The sequence below is a fragment of the Pagrus pagrus genome (genome assembly GCF_965226575.1).
Source record: "Pagrus pagrus genome assembly, chromosome: 17".
Classification (NCBI taxonomy): domain Eukaryota; kingdom Metazoa; phylum Chordata; class Actinopteri; order Spariformes; family Sparidae; genus Pagrus; species Pagrus pagrus.
Window position 1 is genome coordinate 19,493,182 of NC_140201.1, and position 14,907 is coordinate 19,508,088.

The 14,907-nt window shown below is 42.5% G+C and overlaps 1 protein-coding gene across 1 annotated transcript; it reads right to left on the bottom strand.

The window, feature by feature from the left end:
• Positions 1 to 6,467: 6,467 nt before the first annotated feature.
• On the bottom strand, positions 6,468 to 12,790 carry gja4 (gap junction protein alpha 4). The gene is made up of 2 exons (XM_084379123.1): positions 12,700 to 12,790; positions 6,468 to 9,457 (listed from the first exon to the last, which is right to left on the bottom strand). The coding sequence occupies exon 2, from the start codon at positions 9,446 to 9,448 to the stop codon at positions 8,315 to 8,317; it is 1,134 nt and encodes a 377-aa protein (XP_084235249.1). The 5' UTR covers positions 9,449 to 9,457; positions 12,700 to 12,790; the 3' UTR covers positions 6,468 to 8,314.
• Positions 12,791 to 14,907: the final 2,117 nt, after the last annotated feature.

Sequence of the window (14,907 nt, forward strand, 5' to 3'; positions counted from 1 at the left end):
TGCCATCAACCCAGTCTCTACTTTCCTCCGCCATGTTTCAGCGTCATATGACCAGCGCACTAATCTATTTAAGGTTACCCAGTCAGTCAAACAGCTCCACTCAATCACCCCGTTAGCTGGGAACATGGTAGTTAAACCCTGTGTGAGGAACAGGGCCTACCCCGGCTAAAATCTGCATTTGCAGTGATCTTGGAGAACGCTGTTGTTAGACAAGTGTAATGATGTGTGGGATTGCTTTGAAGTTGGAAAAAACATGTCACCACCAAACAGTGACATGTACGACCCCGTGGGAAATTTTGTGAAAACATTCCTTTTAATACAGCTGCACAGCGTGAGGCTAAAATTAACTTCATCCATAAAGGGCAGCTTGCCTCTCTTTATCTCAAAGTCCATCAGTACTGTCAGGAATTATATACAAGTCCAAAAACAGCAATGTGGTTAAAAATATATATTGTTTTTATTATGAATACGGTAGTGCTCACAGAATATGTAGACGAACCGTCACTCAGCACTTGAGTCATGTTGCTTTTGCCCAACATGACGTCTGCCCTCCCTGTGCAGGCTCTCAAGAGCCTTGATGTGCCAGGAAACAAAGACTTTAATAAGAATTCATCATTGATCGAAGACGGACGAGTTATCGGTGTCGTAAAGGCCACAAAATGAGAAAACTTTATGGAGCTTTTTGAAATCCAACACATGATAACTCACATCAACTTAGAGAGAAACTCCAATAATTATTTTGTTGACACTTTAACTCCAGTCCCGCAGCCTTTACTGAGTTAAATAATGAAACAGAAAGGTCCACCTCTCCCGCACCCCAGGAGCTCTCTTAATGAATAACCTTTCCAGTGTGCCAAGATGAGTTCCGCTACGTTACCCCGCCAGCTAGTGAAATGGGGAAAGATTATAAAGCCCAGATTTACATTGGCACCACAGTGGTAAACGGTGCGCTATCGGCAGTCATCAGCTTGTACTCCCCACTTAAGTTTGCTATCAGAGTGGAATGACCCGCTCCAGAGTGGAATGACCTCGGCTGTGCATGTTTAGCTCGTCAATTACTTCAAGCTGGTGGAAGTTTCCATGTGAAACCAGCGAGGACGGAGAGGCTCGATTGTACTGCGAGAGAGAGAGTTAACTAGGAGTGTTTTTAGGTGTGTGAAAGGTGTGTGTGTCCTCCAGGGAACAATCAGAGGACAGGTCTGCCGACTAACAATGGCCCAGCGGCTTAGAACAGGACAGTACTGTGGGAACCGAGCGCCGAGGCTCCTGGGAAAGGACGGGGATGTTTGGAGGTGCTCCATTGTTCTTGCTGGATGATGGGGATAATGGGCGTGGGTGATGCTGGTTGTTCCTTTTTTTTTTTTTTTTAAAGGAGGTACAATTCAACATCCTGAGTGGACAGGCCGGAGACGTTGTTCCCTGTGCTGCAGGAACAATAGAGCCGTCTGCCTGCTGGAAGGGCACCACATCCCCTATTTAACAACCACACACACAGGACACAGGAATACAGGTATTGCTGTATATCAAACGTATATACAGACATAATCCTGGATGTAAACATATGGAGAGTCTCATCCTAGGAGGGGAAGTCAAAGTATTTGCAGGTATATTCTCACGGGGGACATTTGAAGAATGAAAATCAACTAAAGTTCTCTGACAGCCAGGATGCATTAGATAGTTGGATTCACTAAATTAGCTGACATCAAATGTGAGTCAAACATCTGATATCAACCACGCCAGTGAGCGAGAACTGCTGTTTCAGAAACGATCCCACCCGATAAAAAAATAGAGTTCTCTCAAATTGAAACGTGCTGAACAACCGGTAAAAAAAACACATCAGCCAGCTTTATGTGTTGTTGTTTTCCTCTTAAAGCAACATTTGGAAATTAATGAAGTCTTAAATCCCTCTTTCATCAGGTCTGAAGGAGAAACAGGATGGTTGCATTCTTCATGTATTAAACTTTTAAGCTGTATCAATTGTTTATTGGGTGGTTGTTTTTTTCACTCGGTGTAAGTAGAATGAGCTGAAAACACAACACTCACAGATTATCACCTGAAAATCTGACTGAGCAACATTAGCAGTTACAATAGTTATGTAATAGACACATGGATGGGCAGGTCAGTCACAGGACTATGACCTTGGGGACCAGTTTTCAAATCATGTGTAAAGTTGATAGTCAATGATCATTGTTTTGAGGACATAGTTATTTAAAATTAGACATGTTATGCTCCTTTTCAGCCCCAGTTTTCTTTTGGGTTTCTACTAGAATAGGTTTACATGCTTTAATGCTCAAAAAATTCAGCAGTTTTCTCATACTGTCCAGTGCTGTAGCACTGTATTCCCCCTCTGTCTGAAGCACTCTGTTTTAGCTCCTGTCTCTCTAAGGCCCCTCAAATCTGCTCTGATTGGTCAGCTCACACACCCCTGAGCCAGCACCGCTCACCATTCAGCTTTCAGGCCACCGGATGGTGTAGATTTGGGGCTTTTAAACTTTTAAGACCTTTTACATACACGAGAACCTATATAACACACTTTTCCTAAACCTAACCAAGTAGTTTTGGTGCCTTTATTTTAAAAATATAAACAGATGTTGCGTATTTATTGTTGCTAACTTGAGACAGTGTTGTTGTCATGGGTAGGTTAGGTCAAAAGCAACAGTGACATGGCAGACCCACAGGTCTATTACACAGTTTGGCGTGCACTTCAAGTTCCTGGCCACCTGACAAATAGAAGTCCATTATTCACTTTCATTTAGCCATTTATGTCTCCACCAATTCATGGCTTAAATACCTATTTACCTGCTACATGCTTCACAGCATTCACTGGCTAGTTGCTAACTTTGTCTGTTGTTTTGTTCTTGGCACGTTGCACACAGTCTGTCTAGCAGAGCATTTCCACTGAAAACTGCTGGAAACAAAGTTGATAAGATCTGTGTGAGTGAACCAAAACAGTAAAGCTGTGCGATGAAAAAACAAAACAATGAGCTCAAAGGCTCTAAAAGGCTCCATAGAGCTGAGGGGAACTGTACAGCTGGAAGATGATTCTCTGTGGGTTTGTCACTATGACCAACCGCTTTTGTATAACATTTAGTCACCACACTCATTGTTTATGCGAACATATTGATAAGTGCACTTACTAATATTTTTGCATAATAACTTCACATATTTTTTAAATTAGTGCAGCTTAAAACTGGCAATAGACAACTTTTTGCTTTAAGTCATTATTCTTAAGTAAATACTGATTGCACACTGTAATGACACCATGTATATTTAATTTTTCCCAGTTGCATCTTTTTTGTGTTACCTTTACCAAAATAACTACAACTATACTGCTTAAAGTTATATATCACTGTAATGTGTTACTTTGCAACGCATTACCTCAACACTGCCAAGCACAAGTCGTAAAACCTACCTGTAACTCATCCTGACAACCAATTGTTTAAGAGAGACCACCAAATAAACATGCTCAAGTTCACTTAAACCCCACCTCATACACACACGCACACACACCGCCAGCTATAAGCAGCACCAGCCATCTTAATTGACTCCAGCCGCACAAACGGCTCTTTGCCCATTTCCCTCATCCTTCACTGGTCTTTGATGGGGTGGCCATGACATTAGGTCAACATAGCACAGCGGAGCCGCCACAAAACAATGCAACAATGCCCACTGCGGTGCAGCCCCATTGTCAGGGTGAACAATCCCAAACGACCAATCCCTGGGGAGAAACAATACTGGAGCAGGAAACAGATACAGACCCACTTCCTGTCCAGAGTTTAAATTTAGGATATGCTCAAAGCATTTTGCTATCGTTTTGTCAAGTAGCACAAATGGCCAAATTAAGGGAGTAGGTGCTTGGACGTGACATTGTTATGGATACAGAGAGAGTCGTGTGTCGGCATTGTGCAGATATAAGTTGAGTGAAACAAAGGGAGTCAGCACACAGAACACACATAATTGCATAAAAGCTAAACCCTCAAAAAGTGCTTTTTTTGTTTGTTTTATTTTTGCAATATGCGGCACATTATTTCCAAATACCTCGAAATCAAGATATATTGCATCATTTTGATTAACCTCATTCACCTCGGGGCTTGCTATTTTAAGCTCTGCCGGTTCCCTGTTTGTCCTTCTCTCTCTCTGTGTGTCTGTGTGTGTGTGTGTATATTTGCATTTTTGTTACCTACTGGGGACCATTTCTGGCACAAAGACTGACCATGCGAGGACCAGTAGTCCTAATGAGGACCAAAGACCAGTCCAAAACATGATTTCTGAAGTCCTGGTCAAGTTCAGGGGTAAGGTATAAACTGAGGTCAGGTTAAGGTTAGGGTAAGGGTTTGGGTTAGGCTGTACAAATGAATGAAAGTCAAGGACAGCTGCACAAACAGAGAGGGAAAGAATGGCTTCTCTGCCTGTTCAGGGTGCTTTCGGCAGTACAGCTGGCAGGAAGTGTGACAACAGAGCAGGTTTGGTTCATAGGTGGATCCTTTAAAGACCCTCCAGAGCCTTCAGTGCAGGGCATGACTTTATAAGACCTTCCCTAAAGGAGATTTGCCTCTGGGTATGACTGTTGGCCTCTCTTATAAAGACCTGCTCGAACCCGGAGGCTACTTGAAGGACCTTTGAGCTGCTTGTGTACGGAGGTGTGTGTGTGAGTGTGTGTGTGTGTGTGTGTGTGTGTGTGTATTTGTGTGCACTCATTCACCAAACTGCGTGTCTTTGTGTGTGATCAGCGGCCTGTGGCTTCACCAACAGCGTTAGGAAATGCATCAGCAGTGACTCCAACAATGTCAGGAAGCGCAGTCAGAATGGCAGCTGATCCCACAGGCTGCATGTATGACCGTTAAAGATGACTTGTCACACAGATTGGGGTCTTCTCAGCTAATGACTCCCACTCATTTTTATTTGCTCACAGCTTAAACAAACAAATATCTCCATTGTTAAGGCTTTATTGGAATGTCCTCTGAAAGCAGTGTGTGGGAAAAAGTCTAGACGTGAATTATGGGTAATCAAACCAATGAATGGGAGAGCAATGTGCTTATGTCCTGTTGTCCTGACAGAGGAACATGGAGCCAAATCATCACTTTGATCGGCACTGTTAGGGGGCTTCATTGGAACGGCTGCATTTTTTCTGGTGAGTAGATATGTCTGTGCAGAGTCTGTTCATACTGGAGGGTTTATATCTGCTTCTCTGAACGTGAGGTGAGAGGTTACGCTGTGGAAAGAACAGAGCAGGGTGTAGGGCTTCTCCCGCTTGATCAAATATGAGGAAGATGGATGCTAAAGGGAGCTCCGCTGCTCCGCTGTCGGCTTTCATTGGCAGGCGCAGGGCTGATGCGGGTCGCCCCCTGCGCAATCTGTTCCATGACCCCTTGGCTTTTTGTGAAAACGCACACATGATACATGCATGCGAGCGCGCACACATGCACCCACCCACCTGGACTGAGATAACAAGACTGCACGGGAATGCCAGCCAAGTTCTTGTGAACAGACTCTGAACTGGGCAGCTTCAGCAGGCTCTGTTTGGATTGTTCTCTCAACACTATCTGCCAATTTATCCTTGACACAGGGAGGGGCTGCCAACAATGAAAGCGCATTCCACTCTGAGAACTCAGAAATGAGTCTTCCTATTATTATCAAATCCTAAAACATGTTGATTAAACTGAAGAGAACGAAAGAAAGTATTTTTAATTTCAGTTTCACGGCAGCTCTTTGTAGTCCTTGTTTGGCCTCACACGGTTCAAGCTGTTTGTTTTATGAGAACCTGTCTCACTTAAATTTCCCATAAACCCCCTTTCCTGCTATAGATAATCTCTTATCGTCATGGAGACAGTTCTGTAAATTGCTGGAAATGAGCACCGTGTTGCAGAGGGCCGAGGCTGCCGCCCTGAAAAGACATATGGCTACATTCATGCGGAGCCTGGGCGAGAACCTTCGTGGAAGGTGCTGAGTTCTGGATTTTATCAATTGCTTTCCGCGAAAACAGCGTTAACAGTCAGGACTCCCCGGGGGATACTAAATAGAAAGCGCTGTTCCACCTTGTATGAACTTTTACTGGCATATAATTGATGCCTTTCTTCCCTCTACAGCCAGAGCTACGGATTTGAAAACAGCCATTAAATCAAAGTTATTTCTCTCCATTTTTTTCCCCCTCAGGAGGTTATGCTCGTGATACCCTGTAAGGCTCATCCACTTCTCCACAGCTCCGTATTTCTATTATTCCCAAAGCTTGCTCTTGAGTGATTCACTGCCTCCGTATTGTGACAGTATTTGGATAGCACAGAGTGTATGGGTGGACACAGAGGCAATGCACACTTCAGAGACATTTTCCCCACAGAGAAATCTCATCCCTGTATTCAGAGGAGAGGGAATAAAACCATCATGTACACAAGAGATCAACCTGTATGGAATGTAGCCACTGTATAGCATCTATAGTATATTTGTATAAAGTGAATAATGCAGAATTTCATTTGCTGAGTGATTGACAGTGTCATCATTCATTTAATGGTACACTTTATTTTACACAAAATAATAAATATTAGCACTGGTATTTCTTCACAGACATTAAACATTAAATACAGCTTTCACATAGTCATTTCCTTTCATTTAAAGGGTAGCTCCACCAATTTAACACATTAAAGCGCGTTAAGAGGTCTTGAGGAGGGCTACTGCACATGTGAAAAAGGTAGTATAAAGCCTTTTGTGGCTCCAGAGGAAGCTGCATGAAATCTGATAAATTTCCTCCAGTGATGTCACTCAGTGACTAGGTTGCATTGTGGGTAATGTAAGCGCCAGGTTCTGAAAAGGAAGAAGAACGCGTGGAATAAAACAGGTGATATCTCTGGTTCTGATGTATTGATATCAAGTGCAAAGCTAAACCAGTGTGCTGCTCTCCAAAACCTGGTACCTACATTACTCACAGTGCAATTTAGCGACAGGGTGACATCACCAGAGGCAATTTATCAGATTAAATGCAGCCTCCTCTGCAGCCCCAAAAGGCTTTATATTACTTTTTTCACATATGCAGTAGAACTCGCCAAGACCTGTAAACACACTTTAATGTGTAAAAGTGGTGCCTTAAAGTTACCCTTTAAAGGGGCGCTCTGAGGTTTTGGATGGGAATTTTAAAGTCAGAATTTTAATATTCAAATTAGTAATTAGGTGCTAATACAAACTCAGAAATATTTATTTTTTACATAACTGAATAAACAAGCCATTCTCAGAGGAAAATACGGTCCCACTGTTTGAAGCTAGAAAGGTGGCAGGGTCCGCCACATATAAACAAAGTAAAACAGTATGAAACTGTGTTGTCCTTGTCAGTTTGTTTGTTCAGTCATGAAAACAAAGATTTGGTTTATTTAGTTTGTTTAGTCAATGAAGATCTGTCTCTTCCCCAAAACTACATAGTGCACCTTTAGCTTTGCACATCTCTGTACCGCTTTCAGTCCATTCAGTGTTCAATCACTTATTTATCTCTTGAGTTCTCTCCCAGGCTCTCCAAAAGGTTTGATTTTCAAACTGGCTACTTGTCTGTGCTCCATTATTCAGCTCTCGCAATCGAGTATCCACTCTCTCCCTCTTTCCTCATAGCTAACATGCTTCGGTCACTGGCAATGAGAAGCCATGTAAAAACCCCAGGATTCTCCTGGTTTGGCTCCCCTTCCCTCTCAGTCCATAACCCCAACTCGAGTGACCAAAACTTATTGGGGTGAAAGGGGGGGAGAGTACATTGTGCGTGTGCATGCATGCGTGCCTACATCCACGCAGCCATTATCCTCTGGGGAGCTGAGCAGGACCCAGAAACCAGTACATTCCTCAGTGTGAGCACAGGCCTGGAGAGAGGAGGGGGGTTTCAGAGAACTCCAGGGGTTACAGTGCAAATCTCAGAGGAATATACTTAAATGTGCTCCCGCTGCACGCTCTCACAACATCCCTCCGCAGACCCCCCTCTGCAGGTTTTTTTTTCCCACTGTCACATTCAAGACTAAAAGCCATTAAGTGTAACGGGAAAGCGTCTTATGACTGTGTCTTCTTTATTGTGGAGCCTCGTTTTCGTTGCCTTGGGGAGTGTTCTCAAAACGTTGCTTTTTGAATGGGTCAATTCATCTGGATCTAATCTAAATCTCGGTTTTAATGTCTGCCTGCCTCTGAGGCATCCAGTTTACAGTGCAATAGTTGTTCTTCTTCGTTCATCCCTAATTTGAGCTCTCACCGTGCACTCCTGACAGTCAAGTGTCATGTGTAGGATAGTAGGAAGAAACTGGAAGAAATCAGAAGTCAAACAAATCCTTTGCAGTCAACACCACATCTGACTGTGTCATACATAGTGCTTCTGCTTTGAGTGTCCCTTCTGGACACTCTTAGTGTTTTTCCCAGTGTGTTGTGGTGTCTGTTTCTTATAATGGACTCTCGGGGAATGTGTCGTCCTCATAGCCCCCATGCAGTTCACATAACTCGGAAGCACGTCATTCACCGCCTCCCCAGGTCCCCAGTTCACCTCTATTTCCAGATCCCTGTAGCTCTCGCAGGGGTTGGCGTGGCATGCAGCCTGGATGGGTAGATCAACATGGCTCCCTTCTTTGTGCGACGGAAATGCCTCCGCTTGGAGTTCTGGCTTCTCCTCTCGCACTGCTACCGCCTTTGCCCGCGGTAGGTAGTCCTCCTGCTCCTTGCGGTAGTGCTTCTCCAGCCGCTGGGAGATGGCGAGCTGAAGGAGGTGGAGGAGCTCGACGAGGTTGAGGAGCAGGGAGATGGCGGCGATCACCTGAGTGTAGATGGTGAAGATGGTCTTCTCTGTGGGACGAGAGACGAAGCAGTCCACCGTGTGAGGACAAGGGAACCCCGTGCACTCAAACTTTGCTGCAATGAAGAGGCCATCGTAAAGGATCCACAGCCCGGCCATGAAGCCGACCTCTAGGAGGACTTTTACCAGGATGCTGAATGTGTATGCACACAGCAGCCTGCCTTTCAGTTTAGGAGCCTCAGGAGAAGCCTTGTCAACACTTCTGCCTTTCCCACCATCTTCTTGTTTCTCCTTGTCATCATTCTTAGTAACATCTCTCTCTATCTCAATTCCTCCCCTCTTACTCCCACCACCACCTTCTTCTGCCTGCCTCTCATTCTCCTCTTTATCCGTGTCCTTCACAGCCTTTACAGCCACATATCCAAAGTAGAAGATAGTCGGCGTGGAGACAAAGATGATCTGGAGGACAAAGTAGCGAAAGTGCGAGATGGGGAAGGCTCTATCGTAGCACACAGGAGTGCAGCCAGGTTGGTCCGTGTTGCAGACAAAGTCCGCTTGCTCGTCGTCCCAGGCAGATTCAGCAGCAGTTCCCAGTACCAGGATGCGAAACAGGAAGAGCACAGTAAGCCAGACGCGGCCAATGGCTGTCGAATAGCCCTGTCCCTCCTCCAGCAGGTGCTCCAGGAAGGACCAGTCAGCTCTGGACATCCTCTGCTCCTAAGAGGGACAGTTGGGAGAGAATGAGTAAATACAGCAAAAAATATTGTAAAACATACTTTCTTATAATATAACTGAGGATACTAAATAAAAACAAGTTCAAGTATAAATCAGTGCAGTTTTTATTGAATTACTTATTGAATTTTGCAGCAGAGATCTCAGCAGTGTATAACTAGACACACATGTAAACTGAGTCATACTCAACCTATGGGGGCGCTCTAAGACAAACAGGTTGATAACCCTCCAGAACACTACATTGCATATCAAAAACCTCCACCCATTGGAGTGATGTGTCAACGCTGCTGCCATATTGGTCAGGGGAAGCCGCAGGTCATAATGCATGTAAGTCTATGGAGACAGGTGGTCTATAGACAAATATTATCACAACTCGCTGAGTGTTTTGACAAATTCTCAGGCAGTTTGGTTTGTTACAAAGGTAAGTCGTATATTTATGATACAATTTACACAGTTAACCTAAAAATGCCCATAAAGATGTTTCACAATTTTGGAAAGTACTTATTACCTGCATTTGAAAACGTGTGCTGTTGCATGTTTTACCAAAAATACTGTGAAACCTACTTTTGAAAACTGTTACCAAAACAAACCAGCTTCAAATCATCTGTTTAAAGGTCCGATTAACAATTAACTTTCTTACAAATCTGACTTTTAAACTCTTCTGCCCGTCCAAATTGTGATGTGCTGTATCAGCCCAGTCCCGAGGATAACATGTTAGCAGTTAACATTTCTGCAAACCACTCATACAGTCACAATTGTGCGTGTTCGAAGCTATGAACCACACTGACATTTGTAAAATATGCAGTTTGAGAGTGTGGTTCAATTTCTGTAAGCATGACACGACTGGATATTTTTAGGAGAGCTCAGGACAGTTTCCAGCCATGATTGTGGCAACATAGCGGAGTATTTTATAGGAGACCTCGGGACATCTCCAGCTGTGTTTGTGGCATCCAAAACAGGTATTTTAAGCCAAAACAAGATTTTTTTCCCGATGTGTTTTTTGTGCCTAAAGCTAACCAGAGCATAAGCACATAATTGTCACAAGATAAAATTAAGCCTCAAGGGATATCAAAGTCTGAACATATCTGCAGTTTGCAGAAATGCCAACATTTATTCCTCTGATTGAGCCGGCCGTACTGGCTGCTTGGAGCCCATTACACCAGCCTGTACATCTAACTGTAGTTGTTATGCAGGTCATACAGTTCATCCACCGTTTCATTTCCTGCTACATTGCTGAACAGATTGGCCTGAATGTGCCACTTAACACCTAATTGGTATATTTTATTCCCACTGCAGAATTCTCGTGGGTTTTTCATAAACACACAGCTAATGCACAGTAAGTGTTTAATGATTTCTATACGCAACAAATGGGCTTAGTTTCTCCAACCTTTTCAGTATAATGGTGTCTTTCTTTACTGAGGGGAACATGTGTATCTGGCTGCAGCTCCTATTAGTTCTTCCATGAGCTCACACCGTTGTTAGGTTGGGCTCCAACTCCTCATCATCAGCATGTGAAAAACAAGGCCTCCATACACTAAATTGAACTAAAACAGAAACACCTGGTACTAAAGTGAACATTTAATATGAGTGGAGCGGTGTAGGCTTTCACTGTTCACAGTAAAACTGGAGTGAATGGGTCCAAGAGAGGCCCCTCAAACTTTTACATTACACAGCATTACTATACATTCATTTTTCTAGCTGGATTTATGAGTCTGTTAAAGCTGAGTCAAGTCACCGATTACATAAAAATACCAAGGGGGGCTTGATGGAAGTTATGATCGATAAGCGACAGTCGGTGGCTGGTGGGAAAGTCGTGCGCGTAGACAATCACGCACACACACATCTGAATAAACATCCTGTGCGGGGGAGTTGAGACACTGCTTGTGTGTTTGTTTAGACTTTTTTTTTTCTATGTTTTTCTGTTATTTCTTCTCCTCTGAGAGAAAAACAAACTTCCTAATAGTGAAAATACAAACTGCTCTGACAGGATGAGGCAAGACAATGGGCTGTCAGGGAAACTGCCATGCTGAACAGGCACCAAAATGATAACTGGACTGTTTCACTTCTGGCAGTATTGTCTTGGGTATTTCTGTTATCTCTATCAGCATAACACAGAATACCAACAGAGCTGTAATGAATCACTATACCAGATAAGACGTATGAGGTATAAAGTCCATTTAACATATATATCAGTGGAAAATACAATAAAACAGTATAACTAATAAATAAAAAATCACAACAATAATAAAATCACATCACATCACTCTGGTCTTAAGTGAAACCAAAAACACAAGTGTGTATTCTCGGGTCTCTATTTGCATATGTTTGGTATTGAAGTAATCCAGAAGTAACTGAAAGTAATCAATTACATTACTTTCATATTGTGATACTTGGATTATGTCACTGACTACATTTTCAAGCGGTAATTAGTGAATTAGTGAAGTGTATGGGAATACAGCTTTAAAGTGACAAGCCTTTTTATCATTGGCATAATCAATGGCAGTGTTGGAAAAAGTACCCAAAGGTCACTCAAAGGTCAATAAGAGTAAAGATGTCATGGAAAAATACAATTTGGGTAAAAGTTAGTCATCCATAGGTATAGTACTTGATAAAGTATCTAACAATAAATGTTCTTAAGTATTAAAAGCAAAAGCAAAAGTAAATTATACATGTAAATATCTTTACATGTATGTGGGACAACCAATTATCAGCTTGACTGATCACTGGAATCGATAATGAGCATTTTTTCTGATTATCAAAATCAATGTTTTTTTTTTTAATTTCTGATTAAACCAACTTAAAATGTACTTCTTTTGCTCTGATGCAGGGTGTAATTCGCAAAGTAACTAGTTACAAAAGTTATCAAATAAATCTATTGGAGTAAAAAATCTGAAATGTAGTGCAGTGGAAGTATCGAGTAGCGAAAATGGAAATAACTCAAGTACAAATACCTCAAAATTATACTTAAGTACAGCACTTGAGTAGGCTTAATGTACATGGTGACATTCCATCACTGTCAAAAAACACACACAGCAGGCAACATATTAGACTTTAAAAAGTTGAGACACCCTATAACTGACTTTAGGAATATATAGAGTGTAATCAATTAAAGCAAAAGTATAAGATCTATTATCCTGATACCTTGTGAGATTAATACAAGGTCACTCACTGACAGTCACTGATCACAGGGTCACATTAATATCCTGATGTGATGTTACCGCTCCTACCTTTCTCTGTCGTGAAGCGGCTCTGTCTCCTTATTGGCTTCCCGGCCTCAGCAGCACTCTCCGTGGACTCTGTGCGTCACCCTCCGCTGCCTCCAGTAGCGGTCTGCAGTCGCTTTGAGTTTTCCTTCTGTCTTTAAAAAGAATCGATGTAATCGGAAAAAGTGGGGAGAACTTTCCCATGCCTGCCTCTTTGGATCCTCCCTCAGGAACTTCATCCAGGAAATGGGACGGGTGAGTTCTGGGTAAGTGCGCTCGGACTTGCGGCTTCAGTTTAAAGCGCACCGCTGTGCGTTAATTACAGAGGATATCTCGTGCCTTCGGTTATTTAAAGGTTTGACTGAGTTACATTACGCAGGAAACAGAGAGAGAGAGTGAGGTCTTTTAAATGTCAGGGTTTTAAAGGAAAAGGCGGTGCTGTGCGATTATAATTAACACTTTTATTTCCACAGTCAACCCTACAAACTTCTGTCCAAGTGTGATCACGTTGATTAAATAAAGAACCAACTTATATGTCATTTATTATTAAAAAATAGGCTCTACCTGCCTCTTATTAGACTGTCATCTGTAAAGATCACTAAGGTTTTATCAATATTATTGTTTCTAACTTCTTCCAGTTATTTTCCTGACTTTGTCCTCTCATCTCAAGTTGTAGTTGTCATCAGATGACTTGGTCGGGTGTTACAGCCACACAGTCTCGTGTAATTTTCCATGATGCCACGCAATGGCGCCAGTGTCCTTGTTTACAGGAGGCGCATGACGCACAGATCGATGGGGCCGCTCTGTTGACCTCCTCAGGTTTGTATCTCCTCCGAGATTTGGTCAAACTCACAGCTTGTTGCTGTGGTAACTCCAACATCTGCTATATCTGCATCAATATGACCTCTCACACTGTAGTTTATACATCAATCTGTGACTACACTGTGAAGGAACACAACATTCGTATTTAGATGTAGATTTGGATACAAAAAATATGATCATTTTAGTTTGATTTGATTTTTTTAATCGTGCTCTTTTATCGCTAAATGTACACAGCAACCTAAACCACAGCAATACAGTAATGTGTAGATACAGTAGCATGTGAAAGATATCAGGTTTGTGTCGATAAACATAGTATTCACAAAAAGGAGGGAAAGAAACAGAAAGAAAGGTAGTTTAATGAATAAATACATGAATACATAAATGAATTCACACACCAGATTCAATTCAACCACACAGGAGAGATACACTGTGTTTAAGGCGTATTGACTATACAAAATATACAAAGGAGTAATACAAAATAAATTAAATTAAATACAAAATCAATTCGATGTGGTACATTTACAAAAGAGTAAGTAAAGCAAAGTATGAAAATAGATAAATAAATGATACAAATAAAGTCGAAAATAAACTACAAATCCAATATGAATGTAAACTTCCATCTCCTGTTGGTCCAAAGCTGCAGTGACAGCGGTGTAACACTCTGAGCAGAGTCAGCCAGGCTAGCAGAGCTAACTTGCAGCTACAGTTACAGGTTGCTCCGTAAATCACAGAGTTGACGCAGAGTAGCCTGGAAACATTTTCAAAGTATGACCAGTTTCACCATTATCAGTGTTGTGTGTGATGCACTGCCGTAAAGTGTTTGGCACTGGGATCCTACCCTCTTACTGAAGTAACAGTGCAGAAACAAGCAATAGTGGGAGTCCATTGATCCTATTAAAAGTTATTTGAAGATAAAATACTTACATAATGTTACTTTAAGTGAGTTACAGGGCCGCTGTGAGTATGTCTGTGCCAGACTCAAGTGGCACACAGGCTTTAATAAAATAACTTGTACTTGTACCAGTGGTGCTCCATCGTCTCATCTGGATAATAACTCACTTATCAGAAGGAACAGTTTGTCTGCTGAAGCAAATGCACCAAGACCACCTCTTGTTTTTGAGCTTATTGGAAAAGTCTGCAGCCTGTTCCAGCCAAGAGCCAGACAGGCAGCTGGCTGTGCACAGGCTTTGTTGGGTCGATGAGTGGCTATAGCTAACCCTACCGAGGCCAGGATGCTGCCGTAACTCAGCCTCACACTGCCTACTCATTGAACGTCCATACAGTGATAATGCGAAACCTTGAGGCACGTCTCGGCAATATAAATGCATCTTTTCAAAACAAGCCTCTCTCCTCTGAGAGATGCAAACGGAGTGTGTACTGTAAGCAAGAGGTCGCTGGAAGACTAGATTT